At 43.7% G+C, this 16,557-nt stretch overlaps 1 protein-coding gene across 3 annotated transcripts; it reads right to left on the reverse strand.

The window, feature by feature from the left end:
- Nucleotides 1–4,152: 4,152 nt before the first annotated feature.
- On the reverse strand, nucleotides 4,153–14,998 carry SPDYC (speedy/RINGO cell cycle regulator family member C). 3 transcript variants are annotated; one of them, XM_045022882.1, is made up of 7 exons: nucleotides 14,815–14,917; nucleotides 10,417–10,673; nucleotides 9,565–9,623; nucleotides 8,432–8,517; nucleotides 6,939–7,110; nucleotides 5,736–6,042; nucleotides 4,153–5,016 (listed from the first exon to the last, which is right to left on the reverse strand). In XM_045022882.1, exons 1-7 carry the CDS (start codon nucleotides 14,835–14,837, stop codon nucleotides 4,949–4,951), a joined length of 972 nt encoding a protein of 323 aa, XP_044878817.1. In that variant the 5' UTR covers nucleotides 14,838–14,917; the 3' UTR covers nucleotides 4,153–4,948. The 3 variants fall into 3 exon arrangements, with proteins under 3 accessions (XP_044878817.1, XP_044878819.1, XP_044878818.1); XM_045022884.1 differs by having other exon boundaries at nucleotides 4,155–5,016; nucleotides 14,826–14,938; XM_045022883.1 differs by lacking the exon at nucleotides 14,815–14,917 and adding an exon at nucleotides 14,934–14,998 and having other exon boundaries at nucleotides 4,159–5,016.
- Nucleotides 14,999–16,557: the final 1,559 nt, after the last annotated feature.

Genomic DNA, 16,557 nt, shown 5'->3' on the forward strand with positions numbered 1-16,557 from the left:
TGTGAGATTTCTAAAAATAGCTACAGCACTTGACCCAAGGTTTAAGAATCTGAAGTGCCTTCCAAAATCTGAGAGGGATGAGGTGTGGAGTATGCTTTTAGAAGTCTTAAAAGAACAACACTCCAATGCAGAAACTACAGAAGAACCCGAACCACCAAAAAAGAAAATCAACCTTCTGCTGGTGGCATCTTACTCAGATAATGAAAATGAACATGCATCTGTCTGCTCTGCTTTGGATCATTATCAAGCAGAACCAATCATCAGCATGGATGCATGCAGGGCCGCACAGAGGGGGGGGCAAAGGGGGCAATTTGCCCCGGGCCCCGGGCTCCACAGGGGCCCCCAAGAGAAGAGCGGAGGCTCCCGCCTCCGCCCCTCTCCTGGAGCCTCAGCGCATCAAGCGCCGAGTCTCCGGCAGGACGCCTGAGCCCCGCCCCGATCCGAGCCGCGTGGTGAGGGGGCGGGGCTGGGAGCTCCAACGGGGCCTGAGCCCCGTCCCGCTCAGAGCGGCGTGGGGAGGGGGCGGGGCAGCTGCCTCCGCTCGGCGGGGAGCTCACAGCCCCGCCCCCTCACCACGCGGCTCTGAGCGGGACGGAGCTCAGGCCCTGCCGGCGACGCGCTCGGTAAGAGGCCGAGGCCGGGGCCGGGGGGGAAGAAGCGGCGGCCGGGGCCAGGCGGGGGGGGGGAGAAGCGGCGGCCGGGGCCGGGGGGGGGAAAGAAGCGGCGGCCGGGGCCAGGCGGGGGGGGAGAAGCGGCGGCCGGGGCCGGGGCCAGGCGGGGGGGGGGGAGAAGCAGTGGCCGGGGCCAGGCGGGGGGGGGAAGAAGCGGCGGCCGGGGCCGGGCAGGGGGGGAGAGAAGCGGGACCCGCCGCCGTCGAAGTGCAGCCCGGCCTGCGGCGGCGGGGGGCCCCTTCTGTTCCGGGACCCGCCGCCGAAGTGCCCCGAAGGCCCGCGGCGGGGGACCCCCCCCCGCCACCGAATTACCGCCGAAGACCAGGCGGCGGGTCCCGCTTCGGCGGTAATTCGGCGGCGGGGGGCTCCCGCCGCTGGTCTTCAGGGCACTTTGGCGGCGGGTCCCGGAACAGAAGGGCCCCCCGCCGCCGAAGACCCCGGGCCCCCGGAATCCTGTGGGCGGCCCTGGATGCATGTCCTCTGGAATGGTGATTGAAGCATGAAGGGACATATGAATCTTTAGCACATCTGGCATGTAAATATCTAGGGACACTGCCTACAACATTGCTATGCAAGTACCTGTTCTCACTTTCAGGTGACATTATAAACAAGAAGCGGGCAGCATTATCTCCTGCAAATTGCAAACTTGTTTTGTCTGAGCGATTGGCTGGCTGAAGCAGCACTGAGTGGACTTGTAGGCTCTAAAGTTTTACACTTTTATTTTTGAATGCAGTTTTTGGTACATTTGTACAAAATTCTACATTTGTACATTTCAACTTTCATGACAAAGAGATTGCACTACGGTACTTGTATTACGTGAAGTGAAAAATACTTTTTTTTTACAGTGCAAATATTTGAAATATAGTGAACACTGTGCAGTTTGTATTCTGTTGTAATTGACATCAATATATTTGGAAAATGTAGAAAACATAAAAAAATATTTAAATAAATGGTATTATTGTTTAACAGCACAATTAATTGTGATTATTTTTTTTAATCGCTTGCCAGTCCTAGTTAGATGTGAATAGGGCCTCAGTTTTGGGTTTTATCCAGCAGAGGGCAGCCTCCCACACCATATCTCTGTGCAAGCATGCAGGAAGAGTGTCCCATTGCTGAGTGGCCAACACCATTTACTGTAGCAGGGTGGTGCTCGAAATTCTTAAAATGCAACTCCAAACGAGCTTTCAGAGGTGGGGAAGATGAAGTGCACAGAGAGGTAGCTTGGCACCATTAGTTTGCCTGCTGCAGTTTCAGAGATATCATTTCATGTTTGTGCAGTATTGCTGTCTGCCATGAAACTGCTACCATCTTTCATCCTAGTCCAAGCAGCCTCTCTCAGTAGTAGGTCTAAACAAAGGCTCTTCCCTCAAGGAAGAAAAATGGTACAACTCGGCTTGTTGCTAGTGAATCATAAAACATGGTGCAGGATATTAAGAAGAGGTGGGATTTTTTCCAACTCAAACTGTTGCATTCACAACTGGAATGTGATTGAAACAATCAAGTGTTTGGGGGGGTTTATGCAGGGATTTGAGCACTTTGAACATCATAGAACTATGGGACTGGAAAAGACCTTGAGAGGTCATCAAATCCTATCTCCTGTACTGAGGTAGGACAAAGTAAACCTAGGCCATCTCTTTCAGGTGTTTGTCCAACCTGTTCTTAAAACTCTCCTATGATGGAGATTCCACAATCACCCTTGGAAGTCTCTTCCAGAACTTAACTACCCTTATAGTTGGAAACTTTTTCCTATTGTCTAACCTAAGGCTATGTCTACACTGTGCACCATACAGCGGTGCTACTGTAAGGTATGTAGTATAGCTGCTCTTTTGTTTCTCCGTCTGACAAAATAAAGCCAACCTCATCTAGAGACGGTATATTTGTGGATGGGAGAGCATCTCCTGCCAACAAAGCGTTGTACACACCAGTGCTTTTTGTTAGTATAACTTTTATCAGTCAGTGGTGTGTTTTTTTCCACACCCTCTACCAACAAAAGTTTTACTGATGAAAGTGCAGCGTAGACAATCTCCAGTAATGAAGATTTAAGCTAAGCCCACTACTTCTTGTCCTACCTTCAGTGGATATGGAGAACAATTTATCACAGTTCTCTTTATAACAGCCCTTAACATATCTGAAGACTTATCAAAGGCCCTCTCAGTCTTCTTGTCTTAAGAAGAAACACGACCATTTTTTTAAAGAAAGGTTTTCTAAACCTTTTGTTACTTCCCTCTGCACTTCCTCCCATTTGTCCACATTTTTCCTAAAGTATGGCACCCAGAATTGTGCATAGTTCTCCAGCTGAGCAGTGAGCAGAAAAGGACTGTTACCTCCTATCTGACATACAAACACTCCCTGTTAATACACCCCAGAAAAATATTAGCTTTTTTCTGTAACTGCACCAGCTTGTTGACTTGGGTTGTGATCCACTATAACCCCAACTCCTTTTCAACAGTAGTAGTACCACCTAGCCACTACTTCCCCATTTTGTATTGTGCATTTTATTTTTTTTTCTTTGCTAAGTACAGTACTTTGCATTTGTCTTTACTGACTTTAATTGTCTTGCCTTCAGAGCCAATTCTCTAATCTGTCAAAGTCTTTTGAATTCTAATCCTGTCCTCCAAAATGCTTGCAACTCTTCGTAACTTAGTGTCATCTGCAGATTTTATAAGCACACTCTCCCCTTCATTATCCAAGTCATTGTGAATGCAGAACAGAACTGACCCCTGTTGGGCCCCCACTAGATCCGGCCTCTCAATTTGACAGCAAACCTTTGATAACGACTCCATTTATGGTCTTTCAATCAGTTGTGCGCCCACCTTATAGTGCTTTCATCTAGTTTGCTTATGAGAATGCCATGTGGGACTGTGTCAAAAGCCTCAAGAGCTGTGACAGGCACCAACATTTTTAGTGGGTCTTCTCTACACATCCAAAGAAGTGGGTATTCACCCACGAAAGCTCATGCTGCAAAACGTCAGTTAGTCTATAAGGTGCCACAGGATTCTTTGCTGCTTCTCTACACATGCTACTATTGAGGCATGTTTCTGTGAGGACACACTCTTGTTCCAGAATAGTAGTGTCCAAATGGAGTTATTCACAAATAGCTGTTCTTAATTCCATGTATAGACATACCCTTAGATTTCTACCACTAAGGTACCGAGAAGGGACATGTCCCTCCCATATAACAAGTCAAAGGCAGCCTAGGAATACAGTGGCAAGACTGTCACTCTGTTTAGTGGTTAAGATTTGCATTTGCCTATTAATTGCAAATAAAATGGAGTTTCATGCCCCACCCAGCCATTGTCCCTACCTCCATAAGGGATGCCAGGTACCACAGTCTGAGAAAGTGCTTTGCCCTGGCTAAGATACTCTGCTAGATAGAATCTCATTGTCTTTGTGCATCCCCTATAGATAGCTGGGGAGAGGGATGCCAAATTAAGAGACTACCAAACCTTGATTCCACATGAATTATTTTACTTGCATCAGATACTGAGCCAGATGAACATTGGCAGAGAGCATTCAGCTTGGTCAGTGAAGTCACCATGGCACTGACAGACATGGCATCTGTTGTATTTGCTAACCCTTGTGGTCATCCCCAGTAGATCAAGATAATGTGACTAACACTCATAACATTGTGCAATAATTCTAGGTTAGAAAAGCGTGTTGTCATGTGTTAGCAGCCAGTACTAGTTGCTCTTAAAACAGAAGCCCCAGTATTGATTACATTCTTCCCTTCTCCCCCACCCCCAATAAAGCCTTTTTGGTGCAAGTGGATATTACTGCCATTGTGAGTTTCCTTTGAGACCTGAAAGATTCAGATGCTCTGCTCAAACAGACCCACTAGCAATGTATAAACACTGATTTTCTTCTCCAGGAATCCTTCCTCCACATCTGTGTTCATCCCAAGCCTTAAGCAAGTACAACCATGACACCATAGGTCACTGCTATGCTCACTCAATATCATCAAGTTTTGTTGCCCTGATAATCATTACATTTACCAGGATTCTCTATTAACAGAAACTAAACTTTTTTTCCTGGACATTTTTATTAGAGGCTGTCCAGCTATTACATTGGGATTTGCACATTAAATAAGGCACATTTGAATAGCTGCATCAGCAAGTAATTTTTTTAAATACATAAGTACTGTCCTGTCTTCCTGTTCACAACCAGAATATATTCATAAAGTGCATGGGGAAAACAGTTCTGTGAACAGCAGAATGAGAACAAGTCCAGTGCCACTTGCAGTTCCTTGGGAAGAGACATCTTGGTCCTGGAATAGAGAGTCACCCCACAGAACGCCAATCCATGCCAGTTCCATCAGGCTCCATAGTGACTCCTGGCTCCTGAAGGACTGCAGACCAAGAAACTCATGAGGCTTAACATATAACCACACTGGCAAGTCAAGTACCTATACACCTTACTGGAAAATACACATGATTATAGCCACTAAACATTAAGTCATTGGTTGTAGACCACACTGGCTCTTGGATTTCAATAAAGTTGCAGACAGCACCTTGGTGACAAGAACAAATTCCCAAAAGCAGAACTACTAGAGGGATACCCAGAGTCAGTGCTTTTGGAATGCCATCCAAAAGACACCCCACCTCTTTACTGAATTCTGCCCAGAGAAATGCAGCATTGACCCTGGAGACAGCACAATCCATGCTTAATTTTCCATTTATGTTTTTCAGATGTATGTGCGTGGTCCTGAAAAGGTTAAAATCCAAAGGGCTCCCAATAGCAGGCAAGTCTGAGGAGTAGGACTGGCCCCCTTCTTTGCCATGAGACAGGGATTGTTTCCAGTTTCCTGAAAGAAACCATTACACTTAGCCTAGAAGGCTAGTTCAACATGAGGTTTAAGTTAACTCAAGTATAGTAACTGCATCCAAAGAAGTTTAACTTGCTTTTCCCTAGAACAGAAAGTGATTCCCATCAATTCATTTCACCTTTAGTTATGAATATGGAAATTGGTCACTCAAGAACCCTATTCCTCTAAAAATCCAGTGTGCGTTCTTTCCAAATCAGATAACAGAGCTGGAGCCCAGGAGAGAGGGACTTGTCGCTACTTACTCTGCAGGCTATATGTTGCCACTGGATCCAGAATTATTTTCTGAGGGAGTATAATAAAGTTCTGGGACCACTTGTTAGTGAATGGCAATAGGTCACCATCAGAAGTAATACTGGCACTTGGAGCATCTTCTGGGCTGCCTTCCTCTTCAGTCAGCTCACAAGTGCAGAGGGGGCAGCTTGGGGGTGTAACACCAGGTCCTCGGGGAAGTGAGTCCTTTTCATTCTTCAGGTAGCTTCTGAGTGCTCCACTGTGATGAAGGGGTCGTTCACGTGACCAAGCCCAATGGGATGGCTCCTTTGACATTATCTAGATCACAAGAGTATAGACAAACCAATTTTTTTCCTTGCCACTGAATCTTTCTGGATTCACTTAAAATTGTATTCAGTAAGATTTAAAACGCAGCATGATTTTGTCATATCTAGCCCTTTTAGCGTATGGGCAGGCTTGGCCAAACCATGGCTTGTGAGCCACATACAGCTCTTTTACAGTTAAAGTGCAGCTTGTGGAGCGCCCCCCCCTCCCTCCACCTACCAAACTGTGTGACGGGGAGCTTGGGACCTCTGTCTTGCAGTGGGGTGGTGGGATAGGGCCTTTTACCCAGCAAGGAGGTTGGGGCTGAAGCCCTGAGCCCCAGCAGGTGCATCCTGGCTCTTGAACTTCAGAAGATTGTTGTATGCGACTCAGATGGTCAATAAGTTTGGCCACCCTGATATGGGGCTTCAAAGACAGTAAGAACTACAGTGTAGCATCTGAACATTCTCCCACAGATTTATTTATCAGACAGATTTATTGAGATAAGAATGATTTGATCATAACTAAAACTAGACTAGCAACTGCTAATTAATGTTGGAGAGGAAGACATTTGCAGAGGGTAAAGGTTGTGACGATTCAGTAGAATCCTCAAAGGTGACCCAAGAATCTTTAAACTTAAGTATGGATTCTGTACTAAGAGTACTGGCTTGAAAATCCTAGAGACTGAGGTTTTATTTAATTTCTGAGGAATAGCTAGACAAATGCACCCACTACAATATTCCTGACCTTCCTAGTGTGCTAGTAGGGACACTTATCCTCCCATGGTCAGTTCAGGCCTTAACCCTTTATCGGAATTGGATTTGCATAGACTATTGATTCTAGTGACTATTAACATGTTAGCCATAGTCCCAGTATTACAAGGATGTAAAAATATGTCAGCCATGGCTAACCTCATCACAACAGCGCCGGCTGACCACTGCTCGGTAGTTCATTTTAGCCCAGAAGCCATCCCTCAGTTTTAAGAACTGTGGGAACAGCTGCCGCCAGTTGTCACCAAGGGCCCAGGGAAAGATCTCATACTTGTAATCCTCTTCATCTTCCTCCATGTCATTAGCCAAGTACCTGCATCAGGAAAATGGGGCAAAACAGGCTACATCCATAGAAATTCTTCTAACCAGTGCTTCTCAGAAGCATGCAGCCTAGGAAGTTGTATGGTACAGCCTGGAATTGTTATAGTAACTTTCAGTGTAGCAAGTGTTAAGCCTTAACGCTCCAGCATTACATTGTATAAAAGAGAGCGTTCTAAGCCACAGAACTACAGCATAAGAGGCTCACTCGTTTGCAAGTAAGGCCAATTGTGTTTAGGTGCATACAATAGCTTGTGGGTTTTTCCTATAGGTGCACAGAATTACAAGTGGATTATGTTGTAAACAAGTTCTCACACAACATACAACAGTAGATACCAATTCTATTTCAATATTCTATTAGAGATGTATAGTTTGCAAGTTGATGTGATTAGTTTGGGATTGGATTGATGCTGTGTTTGCCCTTAAAGGGAATAATTCTCATTCCCACCAACATAGCTCTACACCACTCTAATAGAGTAAAGTATCCTCACAAGTGGGTCCATAGCCAGAACAGCTTTACAGTAAGAATCAGGCCTCAAGTGTCCATACAGTACATTCAGCTGCAGGTGTCATACTTAAAACCTTAGTACACGAAGAAGGGATTGAAGAGCAACCCATAGAGGCCTCTCCTGCTACTAGATCATGGTGGCAATGGAGTTCACTCGCAAACATTGTGGAAGATTTCTGCAACTCCTGACTTCTGAAATGGTAACTATAGGAGCCCGGTCATAGACCTGGACACCACTGCGGTAGGCACTGTACAAACAGAATAAAATGCTCCTTATCCATAGAGAGAGAAAGGACACAAGTATGACTTTGGGATCCCTGCATCCAGCCCATGTAATTAAAATTAATCAGGATCCCACTGATTTGTGTTTTACCATCATTAGCCTCTTGAAACATAAGGTTAAAAAAATATCCACTAGCCTCTACCCAATAATGAACTCTTATACTAGTGTTAGAGGGAAACCCTTTGAAATCATTTACTTAAGCTAATGTGAAACACTGCAATTAAATTGTGCTTTTCCCAGCTGGGGGACAATTATGGCTGATCAGTATGGCATGGGGAATTTTGGGGGGGGGGGTAGGTGCAGGGAGGTTTAAGTTGGGTATAACTTCTTCAGATACCGGTGTGTGTACTGTGGACCCAGATGCTATTAAACTACACTCCTAATAGCCATTCCTCCTGCCAAACCATTTGGTGCCATGGACTAGGTAACCCGGTTGGTCTGCCGCATTCTGCTGTCTATGAATTATTTATATGGTGGGATCTTTACAGACTGGGATCACAAGGTTAAGAGCTACAAGGTACTTACAGAGCAGTGAAAAGGTTCATCCGTGTGTATTCACTAATATGCAGGCCAGCACGTTTGAAGTAAGTCAGAGTCATGGCTAGAAGATACTAAAAAAGAGTTACCTTTAATAGACCCAGTTCTGGATCAGAAGAAACACAATATGTTCTATCTAGTATTTAAGTTTAAAAACAAAAATAAATCGAGCCATAAGAGGAGAGAGTGAAGAAAGGAAGCACTTTTGTGGAGGCTTGCTAATTATTTGTATTATCATAGCCCTTAGGAGCCCCAGTCATGGACCAAGACCCTGTTATGCTAGTCCCTGTGCAACACAGAACAAAGCTTCCAAATACAAGACAAGAGATAACAGATGGATACAGACGGGTGTACAAGGAAACAATGAGACAGTGTTGGTCAGCATGTTAAGGAGTGGTCTATACACACCAGTTAACTAACTGCAGGCAAAAAAAAGTTTCCCGTAAGTTTCATGGCAGAGGAGTTTTTAAGGAGAGATATGAAGGTGGACAGAGTTAGTCCTGCAGACATTTACAGTGAGATTCTCCCAAGCATGATGGGCAGCACAGGAGAAAGCATATGACAGCTTAGGACTATAGTTCATTTTAATGCAACATCTATAGAATCCCAAGGTCCTTTACTAGAGTGACAGCTATAAGAAGTCAGACTGAGTATCTATTTTAAGCAGTGCTTAATCTGTGCCAAAGCTGAGCCCCGGCACCTTGAGGCTTGGCAGTTTATAGCCCCGGCACTTCTGCGCTTGCTGCATCAGTTATTAATGTAATAAAAAAAATTGCTTGAGCCCCAGCATCACTTTCATTACAAATTAAGCACTGGTTCTAAGATCATTACCACTCCCTACAGTTTTCCCAAGGGCTAAAGCCTTGTGCTTTGTCTCAGCCTAGAAGGGGATTTAGGGAAAGTTTGAAAAAAGTGATGGAATCATTTGAGTTATGAATGCAAAAATATCAGTCTTCAGTGGGGATGAGGCCCTGGCTCTTGTGTTAAAGTTTGGTTTATAAGTTAGAGATACTGCATAAGAGTCAAAGTGAGAGTCATTAAACTACTGCACATTGCTATTTAGAAAGGTTGTTATAGGGAAGTTGAAGGGAAGTAAGGAAGTTGGAGCATGCGGGACATACCTTATCTGAAATCTTGTAGCATATGTCCATAGACAAGAACTCTTGTACCAAGTCATCCTCTGGTAAAGGGAAGAAAAAGTAAGGCAGCTGTATTTAGTTGTTTCATATTGTTCAGTGATTGTTGCTTTCAGAATATGAGTAATGTTTCCCACTATAGCAATGGTGAATTCTTTACAAGAATCTCTCTAGAGTGACCTGCCTAGGTAGTTTATAGTATGAATTAACATGGTTCCAACACTATTCTCAGACAAGAGACTTTCACAGTCTGTGGTCAAAGAAACTTGCTGGAACTCTACTAAATACAGCATCTTAAACATAGCTGTAGCTAGCAGTGCCATACTCCCAGAGTAGACAAAGTCTAGACTTCCATCAAAATATTCCATTTCTAAAATGGAATTTTAAATACTTTGCACTTATGACACTTTGTTCAAGGTTCTCAGAGCACTTTAGAACATGGTATCATCCAACATTTACAGGTGGAGACAAGGGAATTAAGTCAAATAATTTTTTCGTTGAGAAAGCCACATTTCCTTACTCCCCATACTGTGTGCTAAACACAGATAACATTCCCCTTTTGCAAGCAGTTATCAACTTGAACAGTCAAATTATCAACTTGAATCCTCCAGATCATTTAAAATTTATCTTGGATACAAAGCTTATCTTATTATAGACAGTTAAAAATACCTCTTCCCTGCAATTCCCTACTTGAGTTTACTGCCAGTTGGTCATTGTAGTCTTATCCAGCCTTGGGAACCCATTCCAAATACACTGTAGAGTTTTGTATACCATATTTTGTCTAAACTGTATATCCCAAGATGCTGGACAGTTTGAATGACTGGTCTAGCCTCCTACCCAGTAGGAGGAAGAAGGCGTCTTGTTCTTCCCGCTGTAGATGGAATGGAGGTCGCTGCATGCTTTTCAGCACTGCTATGGAATGCTCTCTCTCAGGGATTCGCATCCTGCTACGCGCTCCAATGCCCTTTGTGCTGTTGTGATGTGGTCTCATGTTCCCTGGCTTCACCCCAGTGGTGACCACAGGAGGGACATGGGAAATACTCTGAGTATGCCTCATTTTTTTAATTGGTATTAGTGGAGGCTCAGGGGCTTTTCTGCAATGGAAAAGGATTAGAAGTAGAATTAACAGAATTGGTAATTTAATAGGAAGCTCTCTCAGTAAAGGTTACCATTTCCAAATCAAGCCTGAATCAGTAGCAATCAAGAGCTGTTACCATATGATGGCTGTTTGGTGGCCTGTGAGATATTATTTACTGGTTTCGTGAAACAGATAACTATCCACTGGGAAGTGGACTAAGACCCATCACAACAATTGAAGTTGGACAGCTGCCTTCATTGCAACTCAAAGGCTGACTGCGCCACAGATTGAATACCCTTCTTCTCTAGAGGCAGGCTTAAGGCACGGTGGCACCCAGTTAGAACATTGTGAGACAGTTCGCACTGCTACTGCCCATGTTGCATCTGGTCTAGAGATACAGCAGTAACTTGCATTTCCACAATTGTCAAGCTGTCACACCCACCAGCACCAGAAAAAAAAAAATTAAAGAACTGACCAATCCAGTTTCACTGTCCAAGCTGAGTAAACTTTTTTTTTTCTTTTTAAAGAGGAAAAGCAAATCAGGTTTAAACAACCAAAAACCGAAGGTCTCAATTTTGACAAAATCGTAATGACTGCGGGTGCTGAACCTTAAAGGGGCCTGATTTTCAGAACGCACAGGGCACCTACTCTCTGAAAAAATCAGGCCCCTTTAAGGTGTCTCAAGTTCAGCACCTGCAGTCATTAAGATCTTGTACAAATTGAGACATTTGATTTAAAAACTATGATTTTTTTCTTTACATTCATTTATCAAGATAAAGTAAGTTGCAAGAGAAATGGGAAGAAAAACCCGTCCACAATGAAAATAAGTCAGTAGTTGAATACATACAGACAAGCCAAGAAAATAATGGTCCTTCTGCTGGCCTTTCAAAATTACTGCTCATTATACATCCAATGTTGAAGCACAAGACTGTATCAATTTGCATTCTCTGTTTGCTAATTCAGACTATCCTGCCTTCACCCACTGCCAGTGTGGAACTCCTTGACCCATGAGATACATGGTGCTGACTTGTATAAATCTAAAGAAAAAGCTTAACTTGTTTTATAGCTCCTGTTACTATGTTTTAAATCACTCCTACAATACACTGGACTTGCAAAGAGCCTTTTGGACTGTGGTAAATCTGTGCTAAAGTTTTGGCAATCTAAACATTTAACTATTTTTAAAAATAAAAGTTTTAACCATTTAACTGTGCATGTGGGATAGGAAGGAGCCATACAACAATACCTGTTAAATTTAAAAGGATAAAGTCAGCAGGGATAGGTGAAAATGGAACTGTGTAATTAATCATGCTAAAGACACATTAATCATCAGTGCCTTAAAGCCTTCCAAAATACCAGTTTAGACCTCAATTCCCTGTACAACACTCAGCCAGTTACTTGTTTTAGGGTGAAGAGTAGGTGTTAAGACACTGTCAAATCTGTTATTGTAGATTAGGATCTGAACTCCTCCCCTCCTTTTTAATCCATTTGCAGAACTATGGTCCCACCAACTCAAAAAGATACTTCCAATACCCTTTTCTAACTCAATAACTAATTTACACACTGAACAGAGAGAAAGTGATTAAAATACAAGTGTCAGGATTACTGTAGACAGTGAGAAAATTATAATATAAAACACTTTCACAAAGGAGATATGTTTTCTCATTTCCTTTTAAGGTGTTTGCCCTTGTCCTACACTTGTGTCTATGAATTCATTTAGCTAGAACACCCACATTGAAGTACTTTAAAAAGTAATACAAGACTACATTTTGGGAGAGGAATATTATGTCAGACCTAATATGAGGGGACAGAGTCTCAAATTACCTCATGTTTAATTTCCACTTGCTTTCCGTCCCTATAACCTTGTCAGGGCCCCACATCTTTGTTCATTTTGTTTTCTAGCCCCCCCCCCCCCCAACTTCATCAACCATTTCCTCACTTTCCTCCTACCTCCACTTCCCCTCAAAAGAGCCTTTTATCAAGAAAAGTGCAGTTTAAGTTTAGTGGTCTCTTCCCAGCAAGTGGTAAATAAAATTAAACCGGAAAACAGGATCTAAAATTTGTTCTAAAGTCTAAACAATTTGTTCCTACATAAGCCAGAGGAATTTTTTTTGCCTCCTTTTGACCTTTCAGAGAATATTTTTAACAATCTCACCAAAAATTAATATGTAGGTATTCTGCTACCTCTTAAAGCCCATTCCTCACAGGAGGCAATGAAAAAGAAGAACATTTATAGAGAGAAAGTACCTATTCAACAGCAAGACTAATCAGCTCTCTACCACACAGTCCTTCCCTGACTGCTGACCCCATATTGTATGTAATATTCTTCAAGAATTAATTTGAATTAGTGAATTACCACCAGTCTAGATAATTAATACAGCATTGGGTAAGAGGGATCATTTCCTCTCTCTCTTTGGGGACATGGAGCAAAAGACAGGCAATTTGTCTGAAATGTAGATTGAATTTCCCCATTTAAAAGGTTTCCTTTCCTAAAGTGGGTGTCAGATCCAACACACTAGTTTTTTCCTTCTCTCCTATCCCCACCCTACTTTTCATCTGTAAAAGCATCCTCCTAACCTTTAGTGTAAGAATAATCCCAAGAATATCACTAATTAACCTTAAAGTTCCCAGAATCACTTTCAGGGCACGCACTATTAAAACAGTTTGATGGCCTAATCCTTGCATCCATTTTTTTAGCCTTAATTATATACATTTCTGAAGATAGCTGAAATACCAAATAATTTCTAAGTGACCAAAATGCCTCCATGCAGGATATCACCTGGTAGTTCTACTAATATGAAGTCAGATCCTGCAACTCTGAAACAATCAAGCAGTACATGTTGCCATTATATACTGTAGCCCTTTTCAAGTGCATACACTATCCCCATTTTACAGATGAGGAAAAAACTGGGGCACAGAGATGTGAAGCAACTTTGCTCAAAGTCTCAGAATAAGGTATGGAACTTGGGCATTCCAGTGCCTAGTTCTGTGCTCTAACCTCTAGTCAACACTCCATTCCAGAGCTAGGAATAGAATGGAAGCCCTCTGCTTTAACTAATGGGCATGCTATCTAGCCACAGCCTAGCGGGCCATTTTAAGTACCTACTTAGACATACAACCTTTCCCACCCGCTGCACTTGATTAATTTTTCAACATCTCAAATGAAGCAAAAGTGATCCATTTTAATATTTTTGTTATGAACTATTGACTGTATAGGTCACAATTGCCAGTTTTAGCAGTCATGGTATCCAGTTTGGAATCCTGGGGCCAATACCACATGACAGTTTTGACCCAACACCTGGGCTTCTTGGAATTAAAGCAAGAATTAAACCTAAGCCACCAAACTTTGGCCACATAACTCAGCCCATCAGGTTAATGCAATTGACAGATTTAGGGCAAGAAAGATTTTCACCTCAGATTTCAACATCTGGGCTTGTTTTGTGTTTATTTTTTTAAGAACTAGACTAAAGTCAGATGAAACCCAAGCATTTTGGGGGCTTACAAACATCAAAGGTTTAGGCTTATGGAGCTTTGTGGAGAGCCTAAGCCACCACATTAAATGGGGCAGATGTAATTCACAAAAAAGCAGCCTTTCAGGCAAATGTTGTAGGGTTCATAAGAAAAGGGGAGGAAACAGTTTGCACAAATCAAGTCATCTGTATTTCACCCCTCAGCTTGACCCACTATCCTCTTAGTCTACACAGGGACTATAAGAGCATTTGGAGGTGGGGGGAGCCTTGGTGCCTTATTTCCCTCTCAGGGTAGGGGAATGATTGGGGATCTTCCAACACACCCCAAATACACACACACAGGTACAGTGTTACCCCCTCAGTATGTGTAGTGGAATGATATGCAGGGGCATTTTACACCCCACTCCCCATTACAGCAGGAGCAGGAGGGTTGTAGGCGTGGCATTTCTGGGGTTACCATTAACACCCCACCACCACCTGGTGCATTACTACCACATCAGTGCATGGGGCCACTACTACACCCTCAGTATATGGGGTGACCCTCCCACACACACCTTCGTGCCTCACTCATCCCCGGGGGGGGGGAGGAAACATAAAGCACCATTTTGAGGAACAACAAGGATTCCCTTTTCCAGTCAAATGAGCCTCCACTTTCCCCCCCCCCGTTTTAATATGAGGAATGGTTAATACCTATTACTCACCCCGTTACCCATAGGGGGCCATGGGGTGGGGGTGAGTGTAAGGGAGCAAGAGGCTACTCCTCCCGTTGTGGCCCCTCCCTCCCAACTGCTTTTCCCGCCTTCCCTCACCTGAGCAGAGCAACCAAGCAGCGCGCACGCGCGCAGCAATCACGAAGGGATAGTATCAACCTTACCCCGCCCACTTACCCACTGTTGGCTTCTATAGGCTCAACCCTGCCAGCTCTTAGCCAATCAGAGATGGGTAGACCGGCGTCTTTGCAAACTCCCGTCAATCAAAGAGCAGGACGTCAGAGGCGGGACTTCAGTCCCTATTAGCCCGTGGGGATAGAGGGGAGGGTGTTACTGAGAGGCTAGGCTAGGCTACACATGACTCTGGGCTCCAGGAGGTCTATTTGCGGCCCACCCAATAACTCTCATTGTGTGTTTATTATAGGGTCACCTGCAATCATAACTTCCTATAGGAGCTTGTGTGTCAGAGTATGGTGAAATCAGCCCACATGTAGCACAACAGGGTCAGGACTCCTAGGTTACATTCCCAACTCACCATGTGACCCTAGTGTGTGGCAAATCACATACCAGCCTGGACCTCCCATCCTTTGTCCAAATGTCCCGGTTATTTTGCAGTGGTGAGGGTGACAGCTAAAACAAAGCCTCATTGGGGCTCAGGAAGCACAACACACCAAGATCAGTGCAGTGACTGGATCAGACGTTGTGTGAGCTACAAAGCCCCAAGCTCCCTGCATAGCATGCACAGCTACAGTCCAGTCTAATACACACACAACTGCCAGCTTGTCAAAGTCCCCGACCTACCATACAGTTTAACAGAAAAACCTGCCATCCACTTTAACACACACACATACATACATGTCATCCATTTTAAAGCACATACACCTGGCTTCCAGACAGTCTTAAATACACACACACTTTCAGATTAACACACACATCCGCCATTCAGTTTAGGACATGCAAAGAAACACCTGATGCCCAGTTTTACACACATACCTGCCATCCAATTTTACTTTACTTAAAATTCAGAATATAGTGCCCATCATACTGACCAACATTGTCTATTTGTTTCCTTGTACTGCCGTCTGTCTGTATCCATCCGTTGTCTCATATCTTATACTTAGATTGGAAGATCTTTGGAGCAGGCAGCATCTTTTTGTTCTGTTTGTACAGTGCCTAGCACAACGGGGTTCTGGTCCATGACTGGGGCTCCTAGGTGCTATAATAATAATACATTAATAAATAAATAACCTGATGGAAGGCATTTGCAAGGCCTGAAACACAATAGGTTAATGTAGTAGGCTATCAATTCTATGCACATGGGTTCAAATTTTATCTTAGGTCACAAGGGAAAAGATACTTGATGCCTTATTTGTGTGCATTGCAAGCATATTTGGCAGTCACAGCTCAAGGGAGCTCTGGACTGAAAAATCAACCAGTACTGTGGGATAAGACTGAGATGTATTGGCAAAACTGTGTGTAGTGGGAACAGGGGCCCAGCACTGTGGTGGTGGGTATAATTTGCTACCGAATTAGAACAGTGGCATTTTACACACCCACTTTTGAACTCACTTTGCACTGGTTTAAATTACTACATAAGGTGAAGGGCAGTGCAGAAACAAACTCCCAGACTAAAACAGCAGTATTGCAGAACCATCTTGAGATGCATTGGTTTGGCAGAGCTATGTGGTGAATCTGGGATTAGAAGGGTATTGCAGATCAGGAG

The sequence above is a fragment of the Mauremys mutica genome, chromosome 7 (genome assembly GCF_020497125.1).
Source record: "Mauremys mutica isolate MM-2020 ecotype Southern chromosome 7, ASM2049712v1, whole genome shotgun sequence".
Lineage (NCBI taxonomy): Eukaryota > Metazoa > Chordata > Testudines > Geoemydidae > Mauremys > Mauremys mutica.

Bases quoted from the DNA above. Each gene is read 5' to 3' on its own strand.
- SPDYC (XM_045022882.1), bottom strand. From the start codon at position 14,837: ATGGGTAACGGGGTGAGTAATAG. The intron at 9,624-10,416 runs GTAGGAGGCTAG...TCCCTTTACCAG, and splicing joins CGCCTTCTTCCTCCTACTGG to AGGATGACTTGGTACAAGAG. The intron at 8,518-9,564 runs GTATGTCCCGCA...ACTCTTTTTTAG, and splicing joins GCTACAAGATTTCAGATAAG to TATCTTCTAGCCATGACTCT.